The 17604-nt window shown below is 51.7% G+C and overlaps 1 protein-coding gene across 1 annotated transcript; it reads left to right on the top strand.

Moving 5' to 3' along the window:
- The first annotated feature begins 5371 nt into the window (after positions 1-5371).
- On the top strand, positions 5372-17204 carry LOC122550983 (rho-related GTP-binding protein RhoG-like). The gene is made up of 2 exons (XM_043692566.2): positions 5372-5439; positions 13298-17204. The coding sequence occupies exon 2, from the start codon at positions 13334-13336 to the stop codon at positions 13907-13909; it is 576 nt and encodes a 191-aa protein (XP_043548501.1). The 5' UTR covers positions 5372-5439; positions 13298-13333; the 3' UTR covers positions 13910-17204.
- The last annotated feature ends 400 nt before the right edge of the window (positions 17205-17604 follow it).

Here is a 17604-nt window from a genome sequence, read left to right as displayed (position 1 = left end):
ACTAGGGAAGGAGGTTAGCAGCAGATGGTTGAGGAATAATAAATAATGTTTAACAAAATAGTTAATGACTCACAACAAAGATATATCCCAATGAGGAAGAAGGGCCCTAGAAAAGGGGGTATGTTAACCGGGAATGGCATCCGATTGTATGTATTTTCTTTCAATGCGGTAAGGGTTAATGATAGGGCAAAGGACTGGGAAAGGTTTAAAAACTAACAAAAGGTGACCCGCTTTGAGGGTAAACTTGCAAGTAATATCAATGCAGACAGTAAGAGCTTCTTTAATTTATGGAAAGGAGGAGAGAAGCCAATAAAGAGCCTTTAGAGAATGAGACTGTGGAGATGATAATGGGGAATGAGGAGGTGAATAAATACTTTGTGTCCTGGGGGATTCTGAGGTGGGGGGGGGGGGGGGAGAGATTCTGGGGATGGTGGGGTCTGGGTATGAGGGTGGGTGGGGTGGTTTCTGGGGGTGTGCAGGAGTGTTCCTGGAAGGGGAGTGTCTGGGTGCGGTCCTGCAGGGAGGTAGGATCCTGAGGGGCAGGGTCCAGGCATGGCCCTCAGGTTGGGGTTTGGAGGGAGTGGTGGAATGCTGTTGGGGGGGGGGAGGTGAGGAATGCTGAGGCCTGCCAGAGAAATGTGTGACTGTGGTTTTGTTTGTGGTTGGGTGTAGCTGCTTGCTGTTTAACTGGTGCTGAGGGACCACCGCACCGAGGGTCAGATCTTATCTGGGCCTGCAGCTTCATGTGGCCAGATCCCTTCCTTTGAGAGAAACCATCGATCGCAGCATTGTCTGTTGCCATGGATACCCTGCAGAGTAGGGCTGCAGGCAGCATTAATGATTGAACAGGATTAAAATTCAGAATCATTATTAGCCATAACTTGTGGAAGCTGATGACTGTGGTTTTCTGAGCGACAGTTCACATCCCTTCCTTGGGATAGAATCACATTGGTGTCCAGGTGGCCATTGAGCCTTCATAATTATGCTGGCTCTATGAATGAATGGGACACCTTATGTCATTGGCCTCTTTTTCAGTTTGAAAGCCTTGATGGACACTATCTCCCCCACACCCTGAGGCAGCACATTCTGGTCCCTCTCTCCCTCCCCGTGTCTCCATCCCTTCTTTTATCAATCCCCTCAACCCTCTGCCTCTGTTTCTCCGTCCCCCAATGGGAGCCGTTTCTCCATGTTCCTCCAGACCCCTCATGAATCTGAAAACCTCGATCAAATCCATGGAGACAATCCCAGCATCTCCATCTCTTCTTGGGACTGAAGGTTCTCATCCCTTGGAACCAAACCTCATCTTAGAGTCAGAGTCATACCGCACGGACAGGCCCTTCAGCTCATCCTGTCCATACTGACCAGCTTTCCCAAACTAACTCGGCCCATTTGCCTGTGTTTGGCCCACATTGCTCAAAACCTTTCATGTACCTATCCAAAAGATTTTTAGATGTTGTAACTCTATCTGAATTTACCATTCCCTCTGGCAGCTCATTCCACATACTCACTCACCACTCTGTGTGAAACGTTGCCCCTCTGGTCCCTTTTAATCTTGCCCCTCTGGTCCCTCTCACCTTAAAAAAAAAAGCCCCTTTGTTTTTGACCTCTTCCCCAGCCTGGGGGAGTTGGGGAACCTTTGCTATCCACCTTATCTATTCCCTTCATGATTTTATAGATCTCATTTAAGGTCACTTGTCAACCCCTCACGGTCCAGTGAAGTAAGTCCCAGCCTGTTCAGCCTCTCCTGATAACACAAACCCTCCGTTCCCAGCAGCATCGTAGTAAGTAACTCCCGTCTTGTATCACAGCAGCTACCCCAATCCAAACCTCATCTGATTGGCCACTGGATGTGGCTATTGTTCCATTTACTGCACCCACAGTCCCATTGGCAAACCTCATTCCCCATTTAGGTCGAAGATTATCTTCAGTGCAGGTAATACATCAGCTTTTGGAAATATTTGTAATACTAAATGACATTCATATAATCCCTACAGTGTGGAAGCAGGCTATTCTGCCCATTGAGTGCACACTGCCCCTCTGAAGAGCATCCCACCTCATCCTCCTAACCCTGCACTTCCCATGGCCAATCCACCTAACCTGCACAGCTTAGGAGGGCACTGGAGCATGCAGAGATAACCTGCACAGACACAGGGACCCTCCGCACAAACAGTGACCCGAGGGGGAATCGAACCTGGGTCCCTGGTGCTGTGAGGCAGCAGTGCTAACCACTGAGCCACCATGCCGCCCATTCTTCCTTCTAGCAGCATAACGTACACGCACGCGCACGCATGCGCACGCACGCACACACACACCCATCCCGGATAGCACTGCTACCTCACAGCACCAGGGACCCAGGTTTGATGCCAGCCTCGGGTGACCGTCTGTGTGGGGTGTGTTCCTCCCACAGTCCAAAGATGTACAGATCAGGTGGATTGGCCATGTTAAATTGCCCATAGTGTTAGGTGCATTAGTCAGAGGGAAGAGGGTGGGTTACTCTTCGGCGGGTCGGTGTGGACTTGTTGGGCCGAAGGGCCTGTTTCCACACTGTAGGGAATCTAATCTCTGTACATGGTATAGCAGCCAACAGGCCAGGCAAGAAACACAGTCTTAACCCTCTGAAACCTTGCCCATGACTTTTCAAATGGTCCACCTGGTTTTCTGCAGCCTCTCCTTCCTACAGTGTGACTCCTATATCTGTACACAGTATCAACGTCACCTCCTTCCTCTGGTCTCTCTGACCTGCTGCCTGCAGGGTCCACTCCACCAACATACCTACGTTCTTCCAGAGTCTGCAGTGTCATCCTCACCGTTTCTAATGTCTGTGTCTCGTGTCACCTGCACATTTGGAATTGTGACCTGTGTCCAATGACTATTACTGTCAGCTTCCTGCCACTCAGCCACAGTGTTGCTGTCCCTTCCACACCATGGCCTGTGAATCTGCTCACACGGCTGTTGTGTGGCGTGATATTGAACACCTGGAAGCCCATGTACCCCACATCCACAGCATTATCCTCATTGAGCCTCTGAACATAGGAACGAGGAGCAGGAGGAGGCCATGCAGCCCATCGAGCGTACCCCGCCATTCAATAAGATCATGGCTGATCTTTCCATGCCCCAGCTGCACTGACCCACCCTCTCACCGTATCCCTTAATTCCTTTATTGTTCAAAACATTGTCCATCTTAGCTTTAAAAACATTTACTGAGGAAGCCTCAACTATCTCCCTGTGCAGGGCGTTTCACAGATTCACAACCCTCCGGGTGACATAGTGTCTTCTCAATTCAGTCCGAAATCATCAACCCCTCATTTTGAGGCTATGCCCTCTTGTTCTAGTTTCACCTGCCACATCCTCTCTACTTCTATCTTATCTATTCCCTTCAGAATTTTATATGTTTCTATAAGATCCCCTCATTCTTGTAAATCCCAATGAGTGTAATCCCAGTCTACTCAACCTCTCCTCATGAGACAACCCCCTGTACTCCAGATTCAACCCAGTGAACCTCCTGTGCCAGGACATCCTTTCTGTAACTCCTTTAACTTGCTGCAGCTTGTTGATGTGATTTCCTCTGGTTTGGTTTGGGATGATGAAAGTTCTTGGTTTGTGAGAACCAAAACCACGCCCTTCGTTCTGGTCAGACCATCTCTTCCGTTTTCTGCTGGTATTCTCACTGTGTGTCAGTGAGGAAGCTGACGGAATAATTGCTTGTGTTTGGAAACCCTTTCGACACTGCGATTCTGACATCTCGCTGGGTGAAGCAATCAGAGCCAGCTCACTCCACTCTGCTGCTGAGGACCAGGAGCAGTCCCCTGTCCCACTTCCACCTCCACCCCTGGCTCCAGACCCACTCACTGCCCACTCCCTCTCTGCCAGAGTACCCAGGCCAGGGCTGTTGGCACATTGTTCATCATTCACCCATCATCAACTCAGTAGATTTGAAATGTTGACTGTTTTCTCCATAAGACCATCAGAAATAGGAACAGGGGGAGGCCATTCAGCCCCTCAAACCTGTTCCACCATTCAAGAGGATCGCAGTTCCCACATTCCTCACGTCCACTTTTCTGCCCTTTTCCCCTCGGTTCCCCGACTGATCAAGAATCTCTCTCAACCTTAAATATCCACAAGGACTCTGCCCCCACACCTCTCTCTGTGACCAGGAATTCCAAAGACACTCAACCATCACAGAGAGGAGAAATTCCTCCCCACCTCAGTCTGAAATTGGCGCTCCTTTATTCTGAGTCTGTGCCCTCTGCTTCTAGACTCTCCCATGAGGGGAACCATCCTCTCAGCAATGACCCTGTCAAGCCTCTTAAGAATCCTGGAAGTTCAATGAGATCCCCTCTCATTCTTCTAGACTCCAGGGAGTAGATTCCTGATCTTCACTCATTAGACAATCCCTTCCCATCCCAGGGACCATCCCAGTGAACCTTCTCTGAACTGCCTCCAAATGAAATGATATCTTTCCTTAAATAAGGGACTGGAACAGCTCACAGCACTCCACGTGTGGTCTCATAGAATTCCTCTGGTGTGTCCAACACAGTCCACACTGACCCTCCAAAGAGTAACCCACCCAGACCCGTTCCCCTGCTCCATTACTCTACAGTTACCTCTGACTAATGCACCTAACCAACACATCCCCAAAGACTATGGGCAATTTCCCATGGTCAATTCACCTGGGCCGTGGGAGGAAACCCACGCAGACACAGGGAGAATGTGCAAACTCCACACACAGTCACCCGAGGATGGAATCGAACCTGGGTCCCTAGCGCTGTGAGGCAGCAGTGCTGCCAAGCCACCAGCACCATCTACAGTTGCAGTAAGACTTCCCTACTCCGATACTCCAACCCCCTTAAAGTAAGGGCCACCATTCTATTCCCCCTTCCTGATTCCCTTGCTGTCCCTGTGTGCTAGCTCCCCAGATGCTCTCTGGCCTCTTCAGAGCTGTAACTGTTTTTTGCAATCTAATAAGCTTCTTCCTTTATTCTGAACATGAGTCAGTTCCCCATCAGACTGATGCAATTGACTTTATTTCAGTTTAAGAATCTGTTTTGAACTTGAGGATGTCTATTTCAGACTAAACATGGGATTCAATTTTATTACAATCACTGTTTCTCAGTGTAACTATTCCTACGGCATTCTTAATTAAAACTCAATCTTAAATAGATTTATCTTGAGCTCGGTAACCATACGAGGGAAAAGGGATGGGAGGAGTAGGTGAATATGGTGAGGGGAGTGGGAATGGGAGGAGGCTGGTGTGACGTGGGGCACCATAAAGCAGTTGGGCCAAATGGCCTCCGATTGTTCTGAGGAAAGGTTACTTGACCCGAAACGTTAGGTCTGCTTTCTGTCCACAGATGCTGCCAGACCTGCTGAGATTTTCTGTTTCTGTCAGTGGCTTGTGTATCTACTGGGAATTCTGTTTAAGACCACAAGTTGCATAGTGTAAGGATTCTAAACACCTCTGACTCTCATTACATGGCTTGGCTGAGACCGTATTGAATGGGGGAACAGACTTGATGGGCCGAATGGTGCACTGCTGCTTTTGTTTCTTGTGAGATTATGTTCTTATGTCCCTCTTTACTGCTTCGGCAGTTCAGCGCAGCCACTCCCTGTGCTCTCAGGTTTCGCATTTCTTACCATTTAGCTTCCCAGGGTTCCTGACACCCAGTTTACACCCAGGTTTGGCTCCGTATCAACAGGAGTCAAACAAAACCACAAACAAACAAACACCCAAAACAAGGAACACTGCTTTCTTCGGTTTGCCCGCGGTGGTTTGTTCACACGTGAAAACGCCAGAACCGGGAAGCTGAGGTATGACCCAGACCTTTACCAGCAATTCCCACCGCCTCCCGAGTTCTGGGAAACCTTGCCAGAGAGCGAGGGATTTTTGGTGTGATGTCACTGATGTCATGTGGGAAGAGTGGCAGCTGGTTGGTGCACACCTCGATCCCACAGTCAGCATTGTTGTGGTGACCCAGTAACCAGCGTTTAGGGAATGTTCAACAACACTTGGAAATATTGGCTGTGGGATCTGTTACACCTGCCTCAGAGGCCAGACTGGCTCTCATTTTAATGTTTCATTAGAACGCCTACCATCCGACGGTGCGGCGCTCCCTCGGCACTGACCCTCCGACGGTGCGGCGCTCCCTCGGCACTGACCCTCCGACGGTGCGGCGCTCCCTCGGCACTGACCCTCCGGTGCGGCGCTCCCTCGGCACTGACCCTCCGACGGTGCCCACTCCCTCAGCGCTGCAGCAGGTCTACAGACTGAAGGTCGGAGTTTGAGGTGGTTCCTGTTGGGACAGGCTGGTGCTGACAGAACTCCCTTTGTGCTGAGGGTGGGCCTATTGTTTCACAGTGAGTCCCTGAGGCAGTCCCCTAGTGAAGCAGGATTCACTGCAGTCATTTGCTGTTAAAATAACGAAAAGGGTTTCTGGAATATTGTCCATTGTCTTGGATGTAAAATTCACCAGGGACTGCCGCTGGCCTTGCCGTATGTGTGAGGGTCTGGGTGTAGGCCCCTGACTGAGTGACTGACTGGGCTCACTCCTCACCAGGAGATAGCAGCCTTGGGGAGAGTGCAGAACGATCCCAAGACTAAAACGGTAAACTTCTGAGGACAGATCTCTCTGAACCAGCTTTCCTTCCCCTCGCGTACAGAAAACTCTGGGATGATTTTATCAGGAGGTTTAAAATGATCAAAGATTAAGATGATTAAAGAGTTTGACTGGATCGATGGTGAGAATCTATGTCTTCTGATGGATGGGTCACAACAAGGCCATTTTGGAGGGGAGTCAGGAAGCATCTCCTCACATGGGGGTGGGAATCTCGCTCTCTCTCCCCCCCCCCCCCCCCCCCCCCCCCCCAAGGAACAAGGGTCACGGGTCCTGAAACTTTAAGTCTGCCAACTGAGTTTTTCCAGCAGTTTCTGTTTTTGTGTGGAATGTTGTGATCAGTGTTGGGCCCGGTGTCTAAGGAAGGATGTGCTGGTGTTGGTGGTCGGGGGGGGGGGGGGGCACCAGAGGAGGTTCACAACAATAATCCCGGGGATGAAGGGTTCATTGTCTCAGGAGCAATCAAGGTCGCTGGGTCTGGAGGCAATGGAGTTTACAAGGATGACGGTGGGGGGGGGTCTGATTGAAACTTCCAGAATCCTGAGAGACCTGGGTAGAGTGGATGTGGAGAAGATGTTTCCATCAGGAGGAGAGACTAGGACACAAGGGCACAGCCTCAGGGTGAAGGGACCACCCTTTGGAACTGAGATGAGGAGGGGTTTCTTCAGCCAGAGGGTGGGGAATCTGTGGGACTCCTTGCTGTAGGAGGCTGTGGGGGCCAAGTCTTTGCGTGTGTGTAAGACAGAGAGAGGTTTTTGATTAGGAAGGAGATCAAGGTACAGGGATGAGGCAGGAGAATGGAGTTGAGCAACAAATCAGCCGTGCTTGAATAATGGAGCAGAGTTGATAGGCCGAATGACCCAATTCTGCTCCTGTGTCTCTCGCTATTTGTGTTACTCGGAGCTCCATGCTCATCTGCCAGCCTAGAAACCACAGTTAAAATTCAGATCAGCTCTGATTACATTGAATAGGTTTGAGGGACTGAATGGCCTCTTCTGTCCCCGTGGAACTCTGCCCCAGCTCAGTATTGTCTTCTCTGCCCGTGGGCTGGGTTTCTGGGATTCCCCCCCCCTCTCTTCACCCAGCCGACACAGTGAGAGTGAGTTGGCCATTCCCCTAGAGTCATTTCCAAAGCTGTGCTCCGTTTGAGACAGAGTCGAGGTGGTGACGGAGTCTGTGTGCACACTTGTTGCAATGTGACTGGAATGGCCAGAGTTAATGAGTCACACCAGAGCAAGGTGCTGCTACTGTACTTGCTGTGCACAATGTGATTGCTTCCCAGGCCGTTAGGAACCAACTGTGTGTGTGGGCACGGTGCCTCGGTCTGTTTTGTGCTGAATGATTGCAGAGTTCTAAGCAGAAACATCACTCTGTAACCCTTTAATAATCAAAAGGAATCTCAAACCAGGGCAGAGAGAGCAACACATAATGCCGCATGGGATTGTGGGTCAAGCTGGAGGGGAAACACGGTTCAGTGGAATTTTAGAGTCATTGAGATGTACAGCATGGAAACAGACCCTTCGGTCCAACCCGTCCATGCCGACCAGATATCCCAACCTGATCTAGTCCTACCTGCCAGCACCCGGCCCATATCCCTCCAAACCCTTCCTATTCATGTACCCATCCAAATGCCTCTTAAATGTTGCAACTGTACCAGCCTCCACCACATCCTCTGGCAGCTCATTCCATACACGTACCACCCTCTGCGTGAAAAAGTTGCCCCTTGGGTCTCTTTTATATCTCTCCACCTCTCACCCTAAACCTATGCCCTCTAGTTCTGGACTCCCCGACCCCAGGGAAAAGACTTTGCCTATTTACCCTATCCATGCCCCTCATGATTTTATAAACCTCTATAAGGTCACCCCTCAGCCTCCGACGCTCCAGGGAAAACAGCCCCAGCCTGTTCAGCCTCTCCCGAAAACTCAGACCCTCCAACCGTGGCAACATCCTTGTAAATCTTTTCTGAATCCTTTCAAGTCTGTACTTGCTGTTTGGAAGGATGAGCACCGGGATAGGGACGTGGTGCCTCCAGGCCATTCAGCCCATTGAGCCTGCCCCACCATTCCACACCATCATGGCTGATTGAATTATATCAATGCCTTTTCCTCACCTCCTACCCCTGTACTGTCCAACCCCCCCTGCCGGCCCTCTGTTTTAGAGAAATCTACCAATCGCTACCTTCAACATCTTCAATGACTGAGCTCCCACAGCCCTGTGAGATGGAGAAACCCCAAAGCTCCCAGCCCCCGAGTAAACGAATTTCTCCTTGTCTCAGATCAAAGTGAGATCAGGTTTTAGATTGCCTGACTCTCCGGGCCATTGTGGTAAAGAGTCTGGATCCAATGTAACCGTACCACTGGGAAACCTCTCCTCATCTCCTTCAGAGTTTCACAAAGTTAAAGAAAACTGTCCAGTCTTCAAATCAACGTGAGGGGTCCACTGATTGGAGGCAGGATTGACTATCAGGAATAGGCCATTCAGTCCCTCCAGCCAGTTGGTGTGGTCACGGTGGATCTGATCAGTCCATATTGCTGCCTGCTCCCCATAACCTTTCACCCCTGATAACCTTTCGTACCTTGTTCATCAGGGACCTCTGCACCTTGGCCTCAAAACTATTCAAAGACTGTCCTCCCATCGGATTTTCAACAACAACCCCAAACCCTCCTCAGTTTTGTTGGAAATGGGTGGCCCCTAGTTTTTAAACAGTGACCGTTTTGTTGTACAATCTCCCACAGGAGGAACCATCTCTTCCACATCCCCCACCGTCCACTGACCCTCCCTAGGCCATGTCCCTCACGATCCTGGGTGTTTCAGTTGAGTCTCTCTCACGTTTTGGAACTCCGTTGGATCTAGCCTGCCCAACCTTTCCGCAAGGATTTTCCACCCGTTCAAGGTTTTCATCTGGGAAACCACCTTCAATACAGTGACATCCATCCTCGTTCAAAACTCCATTCCCCACATCCAAACTCCCCTTCACTATCTCTCATTCCCTTCTGTTGGTTCCTAGTCTCCAGTTTAAAATTCTTGTGTATCCTTGTCTTAGTTCAGATCCACCCCTTCCCTTGGCCCTTCCCTGTCTCCCAAGTCCTGATCCTCTGGGGATTCTGGCTCCTTGAGCATCTCCCAATTCCCATCACATTCATGACGGCAGCCATGCCTTCACTTGCCTGGACCCTGGACTCTGACCCTCCCTCCCTAAATCTCTCCGCCCTTCACTTTCCGACTTTGAGTCCTTTCAAGTGGACGTCTTTGAGCAGGCTATTACCCTGACAGAGTCCCTCCTCCTGAGGCTGAATATTAACATCTCTGTAAGACAGTGGGGCCTCACTCCCAGCATCAAGCTGCCTTCCTTTTTGGTGACGGGAGAAGAGTTCCCCCTCCTCACCCGCTTTCCCCCTTCCCCTCCTCTTTCTCCATTCCTTCACCCCAACTTTCCTCGTTCCCTCCCCTCCCTCACCCCTTTCTCTCCCCCTCCCAGAGGAAATAGTCATTCAAGAGAAACTACCCAAACCCTTCTAACTGCTCCTTTGGGTTGCTTCATTTCATGAGCTGGCGGGGATACCTGAGAGACCTGTCTTTGTAAAATTAACCCTTTTCTGACTGGCCACTCCTTTCCTGGGACTGCTGTCCCTCATGAGGTGTGGGCTGTGGGTGTGAGCTCAGTCACCCTCACCCTGCACCGAGGCAGGGCCTAGTCCCAGAAAGTTAGAGAAACAGTAAGGTCAGCCTTGGGCTCTGGTGGGTTCCAGCAACACAGGTTCCATTTTACTCTTAATTCCCGCCTTGTACCGATCAAGGTGACTTTCACAGAGTCTCTGCACAGAGAGAAGCCTGAGGCCTGGTGTCCAGGTTAATGATTCTCTCTGCACCTCCACCTCTAACCCATGGGGCCCGAAGCCAGGGCCTTGTTCCTGCTGTCACTGACACTGAGCCAGGATCTCAGGTCTCTGTCAGAACAGTTCATCCAGTCAGTTCAGAGGGGCAGAGTAGTGAGGGGGTTTTGGGAATTGGAGCGGGATGATGGGCTCAGGGCTGGCTGGGGAGGGGGTGACGAGGCCTGGGCGGGAGGATTAGTGGCGTAGGAACCACCAAGCCTTGTCTAGGGGCAAGCCCAGCCAGACGGAGCAGAGTGACAGAGCTCTATCTGTTCCTGACCTGCTGTTGGGGTCTAAGTTCAGTGACATGGTGTGTTATTGATTCAGTAGAAACACACCCTGAATCATCCACTGAGTTAATCACCAGGAAGACAACATCTAAACACACGGCTCCCTCGATACCGGCCTTATCGGAGAATCAGATTAATGCTGGCCTACTCTCTCCCTTGCAGATAGATCATTAAGGAGTTATTTTCAACTGATTCCAACCACCCCCCCTTAATTGTCACTTTTGTTAACCCATGAGGCTAAGTGAGGAAAAGGAAAACAACTTGCATTTTTATAGCACCTTTCTCAGGTAGAGGACATCCCAAACCACTTTTGTGGTTCACTGCGTAAACACTAAGGCCATGTTCTACACGGCAAGATCCCACAGAGAGCAAAATGATGACACGATGACCCCGTTCACTGATGTTGTCCCTAGTCATCTACAAAACAGGAGCATCTACCCGGAAGGCCATTACTCCGACAGTGCGGCGCTCCCTCTGCACCGACCCTCCGACAGTGCGGCGCTCCCTCTGCACCGACCCTCCGACAGTGCGGCGCTCCTTCTGCACCGACCCTCCGACAGTGCGGCGCTCCCTCAGCACTGACCCTCCGACAGTGCGGCGCTCCCTCAGCACTGACCCTCTGACAGTGCGGCGCTCCCTCAGCACTGACCCTCTGACAGTGCGGCGCTCCCTCAGCACCGACCCTCCGACAGTGCGGCGCTCCCTCAGCACCGACCCTCCGACAGTGCGGCGCTCCCTCAGCACCGACCCTCCGACAGTGCGGCGCTCCCTCAGCACCGACCCTCCGACAGTGCGGCGCTCCCTCAGCACCGACCCTCCGACAGTGCGGCGCTCCCTCAGCACCGACCCTCCGACAGTGCGGCGCTCCCTCAGCACCGACCCTCCGACAGTGCGGCGCTCCCTCAGCACCGACCCTCCGACAGTGCGGCGCTCCCTCAGCACCGACCCTCCGACAGTGCGGCGCTCCCTCAGCACCGACCCTCCGACAGTGCGGCGCTCCCTCAGCACCGACCCTCCGACAGTGCGGCGCTCCCTCAGCACCGACAGTGCGGCGCTCCCTCAGCACCGACCCTCCGACAGTGCGGCGCTCCCTCAGCACTGTAATGCAAGGGTCAGCACTGAGGGAGCACTGCGCTGGCGGAGTGTTGGTCTACCTTCTGTGACCCTTGACATTCAGACTGGGAAGTGAGTGTTGAGCAGGGAGTCAGCACTGACTCCTGAGGGAGCTGTGCTGCGTTGATGTGGCCATTTTTAGGATGATGTGGGGATGTGATCAGGATGTTTTTGGTGAGTATGGATCAGAAGGAATACCCCACTCGGACATTTCAGATCAGAAAACCAAAACACATTGGAGCAGGAGTAGGCCGGTCCACCCATCAATTCTGTCCCCCATTTTGTGAGGTCATGGTTGATCTGAAGATCCTTAACTCCATTTTCCTGCCTTTTCCCCAAAACCCTTGGTTCACTTCCTGGTTAATAATCCGTCTCAGCCTTGAATAATCCTGGTGACCTGGCCGGAGGAGGTTTGCTGACCCTTGTTGTAGTTGCCTGTTCTGGTCTACACTCACTAACAGGCAAGCTGAGACACAGCTCCCTCACTGAGTGCCCATACCTGTCTCCCTGACAACCTCCGTTTCCTTTCCTGACCACAGGCCCCCCCCCCCCCATGTTGGAGTTCCCTTGGCTCTGGGGGAAAGTGTAATGTGTCCCTAGCTAAGTGGTCCAAGGGTTAGAGGTCGTGCAGCAGAGTGAATCCTGGATTCCAAGCCTCTGGTCCAGCCTTCCTGAGTCAGATGGGTTTTCCAACAATGTGATCCGAACGTTGGAACAGGAGGAGGCTCTTCGGCCCCTCTGGGCTGTCCTTAATTCACCGAGATTGTGATAGATCTGCCCTGTCCCTGCGTAAACCACCTCCTAACCGAACTAGATGAGCAACCGATCTCTCACTGAGCACTGCTGTGTGTCAGAGACCTTCCTCATTTCATTTCAGATAGATCCGGCTCTGCCCCTCATTCCAGACTGCCATCAGCTGTAACCCATAACGTACTGAAAACTTTCAAATCACAACATAACGTTTGAAATACCCTGGAACACCCCTCTGTTGTAGCTTGGAGTCCAGGTATCATTTTGTTAAAGCCACCGCTGTCGCTTCTCCCTCAAGGGGAGCCCATGATGTTGATGTGGTGGCACTGAGCGAGTAACTGAGATTCTAGGAGGTGAATGTCGCTGTGATGGATGAATTTAATAAAGATCTGAATGCCACATTTGCCTAATGGTGACCACGTAGCCACTGCAGATTGCTGTAACAATCTGGCTGACTAAAGTCTCTGCGGGAAGGGAATCTGCCGTGTTTATCCAGTCTGGCCTAATGTGTGACTCCACACTGGCAGCAGGTTCAGAGTAGGGTTGGGGGAGGGGGAGGGGGTCTGTTGGGGGAGGGGGAGGGGGTCTGTTGGGGGAGGGGGTGGGGGTTTGTTCTTCAGTTGCTGACGTTTTGGGTTTTGTTTCGGTGGGTTTGCAGGTTACTGACTGAGAAGGTGATTACCACGGCCCAGGGATGCAGAGCATTAAATGTGTGGTGGTGGGAGATGGTGCAGTTGGGAAGACCTGCCTCCTGATCTGTTACACCACCAACGCCTTCCCCAAGGAATACATCCCAACTGTCTTCGATAACTACAGCGCACAGATCACCGTGGACAATCGGACAGTGAGCCTGAATCTGTGGGACACTGCGGGTCAGGAGGAGTATGACAGACTGAGGACATTATCCTACCCCCAGACTGACGTCTTCATCATCTGCTTCTCCATAGCCAGCCCCCCGTCGTATGAGAATGTGCGCCACAAGTGGCACCCTGAGGTGACCCACCACTGCCCGGATGTGCCAATGCTTCTCGTGGGCACCAAGAAGGACTTGAGGAATGACCCTGAGACCATCAAGAAGCTCAAGGAGCAGAACCTGAGCCCCATTTCCCATCACCAGGGCAACGGGCTGGCCAAGCAGATCCAGGCCGTCAAATACATGGAGTGCTCCGCCCTCAACCAGGAAGGCATTAAAGAGGTCTTTGCCGAGGCTGTGAGAGCTGTCATTAACCCAGCTCCGGTGAAAAGCAAGCGATCCTGTCAGCTCTTGTGAAGAAGGCTCCCTCTCCCCCTCCCCATTCCCACTCCCACCTTCACTCCCTCCCCCTTCCCCACTCCCTCCCTCCCCCTCCCCCACTCCCTCCCTCCCTCCCTCCCCCCACTTCCCCCTCCCCCAGCCTGTCATTCCCTCCACCTCCCCAAACCCCCCCAACCCCTGCCGATGGTTAGCCACAGTCAGGACATTGTAATCTCTGGGTAACGGCCCTGGAAATCCCACTGAACGTGGGAAGAGCTCAACTCTGTCCAACATTCAGAAGGAGAGTGACCAAGGGCAGAGATCTACAATAGGTCTGTTCCCAATATTCAGGGCACACCCTCTTTGCTTTCCAAACCACCGCCACCCCCCTCACCAAGACCCTGGCAGACACTGTCTCCCAAGAAAAGTCATTTCTCGTGCATTTGGGGATGAATCCGGGAGTGTGTGGGAAGGGGATGACTTCCTAAGCCGGATAGCTGGTGTGATTGCTGTCCGAGAGCCCCCATCCCTCCCTCTGTCCAGAGTGATCCTGATTTGGGGGTCAGGTTCTCCCAGTGTTTGGTTCATTCTTGGGGCCCCCCCTCTTCACAGGAGCTTCCCTGCACATTGTCATTATTCCTGCTCCTGGAATGAGCTGCTCACCAGGGACGGCCCCCATCTCCCAGGGACGGCCCCCATCTCCCAGGGACAGCCCCCATCTCCCAGGGGGGTCACCCTGGATTGCCCACATCTCCCAGGGGGTTACCAGAAACACCCTCAGACACAGCCTCAGCCTATCCGCACCTTCCTGTACCTCGGCCTCCCATTGGTTGAGAGTTCCCGGGTGAGGCAGCCCTGGCTGCAGGGTAAAGGGAGGGAGATCACGGGGGAATCCAGTGGCTTCCCTCTCCTCCCCTTTAACACAACTGCACTGGCCCTCCTGAGCCTAGATTGGTTGAGAATTTTGGTAGGTTGCATCAGGATGTTTTATTCCCAATCCAGAATCGATCCCAAACAAGAGACTGTGTGAGGTCTTTCCAAATTCATTGCTTTCAGTTATAGAGTCATAGAGCAATGTAGCATGATCCATGATGCCACTTGGCACATTTCCAACTGCCCAACTGGGTCCATATCCCTCTAACCCCTTCCCATCCATGTCCCTATCCAAACGGCTCTTAAATGTTGTTGTTGTACCAGCCTCAACCACGTTCTCTGGCAGCCCATTCCATACACACACCACTCTCTGTGTGAAGAGTTACCCCTCAGGTCCTTCTTAAATCATTCCCCCTCTCACCTTAAGCCTATGCGCTCTAGTTTTCAATTCCCCATCCTTGGGAGAAAGATTCTCTGCATTAATCCTATCCAAGCCCTCATGATTTTATATGCCTCAGTAAGGTCATCCCTCGGCCTCTGACATTCCAAGGAATAAAGTCCGATACGTTCAGTGGCTTTGTTTTGAACCTGGAGGGCAGGGTGGTCTAGGGGATTGTGCTGGGGCAGAATGGCCTTGCCTGTGGGTGGAGAGGGTTGATGGGCAAGCAGCTGCCTTGTGTCCCCTCTGTGAAATCCCAGCAGGAACCCACTGGACCTTCAGGCATTTGTAAGTGGCTCAAACTATCAGGACCTTGAGTTGCCGTTTGCTGGGGATTGAAGGTGGGTGTGGGGGGTGGGGAGTTGTTTCAATGGGGTGGGGGCCAGCCTAGCTCAAACAGCAGGGAACTGTTTAAAATGTGCTATGACCCACCTTCAGGGCAGGTGGGAGTTGATACGTAAAACCTATAGTTTGACTCGGAGATAGGGATTCTAAGTCAGTACCACTCGGGGGCCCCCACACAGTGGGTGGGGGGTGTGAGTGTGAGGAGACCCCCAGGGGAGGGGAGGGGAGGGGGTGTGTGGGGAATGGGCTCTCTCCTCTGACCAGAATGATCCTGATGGTGAGACACACTGTACTGGTTACTGAAGGGAAACCAGCTCCCAATCCCCCTCTTCCTGCCATAAACTGTTCAAAACCACTTTCACTTCCACCAGTCTGGGTTTAACAGCCCCCTTCCCCTCTTGCACCCCCTAAAATCCACTCTCTTTCCCCCCCCCCACCCATGATGAACTGAAAAGGATGAACTCGGTTGCACAGTCTGGTTAATGGGGTGAAGATGGGGAGCTTCGCCAGGCCAGACACGACCACAAGAATAGCCCAGGAGCTGTCCCACAGTGAGCTCTCTCTACAGCAGACATTATACCGACTCCTCCCAAATGCTGAGACTCCCTCGGGATCTGCGGGATCTCCACATTCTGGCATTTCCCCTCTTTCCGATTTCCTTTCCATCCAGGAGCTTCCACATTCCTCTTCACCTCCCCCTCAGCCCTTTCCCTACACCCCTCCCCATTCAAAACCATACCTGGATGGAAAGTGGGGGGGGGCGGTGCTTGGTGGTCTTTCTTTTAAAAAAAAGCAATCTCTTGTATCTTTTGACTGTTTGTTTATTATGGTTTGTAAGAATGTTAATGTTGCAATCACTGCTTGATATGAAGGCTGGGGTGCCATGGAATTGGCCACGGGGGGAGTTTGAGACTGTGGCCTTTGTGATTGGGAAGGAGGGGGACAATGGGGATCTAGCCAATGGCAGGGGCATGGAGAACTGCTGTATGTCTAACCAGAGCTGAGCCCAACTGGGAGGTGCCATAGTTCCCCAATCCTGAGACCCCCCTCCGCGACCCACCTTGCTGCTGAGCAAGTTCATTAATTCTAACAGATGCCTCTCAGGTGACTTAGGCTGAGATCACAGTCCCGAAAACGACAGCCACCAACCAAACTCCAGCAAGCCCCTGAAATCCAATCCACCTCGCTCCAGCTACACCCCACCTCACCCTACCCCGACTCGCTCCAGTCACCCCGTGTCTCCTCATTCAGCTCGCTCTTACAGCTCATGTGGTTGGATGACCCACTCACTCGCAGCAGGCATTATACAGAAACGACGTTCCCTGTCCAAAGCTCAGCTTCCAACCCCTGCCCCATCATTCGCCTTGTGCTCTCGCTGACAGAGATGATAATGAAGCCTCAGGTTCACAGATCCCCCCCTGCAGTGTAACATTTACCCCCCACCCCCCTTAACCTGCTACATTGTCCTGATAAATTAGGTGCTTTTTTTAAAAAAAAGGAAAAAGTCTTCATAATTAAAAAGAAAGGATGTAACAAACTCAATCTGCTGTTTTGTAAATCTATAATGTGTGATCTTTTGAAATATGCTTTTTTTGCTGGAATGTTTAATTGCTCTGATGTTGCATTGTTTGTTTTAATTTTTTGAGCTAATAAAAGGCTTTATTATTGGTGTTACATTGCTAGTTCTAAGATCAAATGGCCTAGCGTTGCCATAGTGACAGGCCAGCCTTTTGAAGCCTGGGATTAGATTTGTTCTCTTTGCCTGGCCAGTTGCTACAAGATGAAAGGCTGCCTGACAAAGGCAGATCACTTGCCCTTGGTTTGTAATCCCTCGAGTTTCGAAAATGAAAAAGTGATCTAATCAAGAGATTGAAGATGATGAAAGAGTTTGATAGGGTTGTTAAAAAGAGAAGCTATTTCCTGTCTACGGACTACGGACTCCAGAACAAGGGGCTGAACCTGAACATGTCAGCGACATGGAGTCAGGAAACATTCAGGGGTGTGGAAAGCTGGAACTGTCTCCTCTGAGAAACCGTTGTTGCTGGCAGGAACAAGTGGAAATTCCCAGACTGAT

The sequence above is a fragment of the Chiloscyllium plagiosum genome, unplaced genomic scaffold (assembly GCF_037043375.1).
Source record: "Chiloscyllium plagiosum isolate Xiang-an unplaced genomic scaffold, Cpla_swu_hap1 HiC_scaffold_6, whole genome shotgun sequence".
Lineage (NCBI taxonomy): Eukaryota > Metazoa > Chordata > Chondrichthyes > Orectolobiformes > Hemiscylliidae > Chiloscyllium > Chiloscyllium plagiosum.
Note: the sequence above shows the minus strand (reverse complement) of the source record. Positions and strands in the feature narration are given on the sequence as shown.

Coding starts and splice junctions, on each gene's coding strand:
- LOC122550983 (XM_043692566.2), top strand. CDS start 13,334: ATGCAGAGCATTAAATGTGTGGTGGTGGGAGATGGTGCAGTTGGGAAG.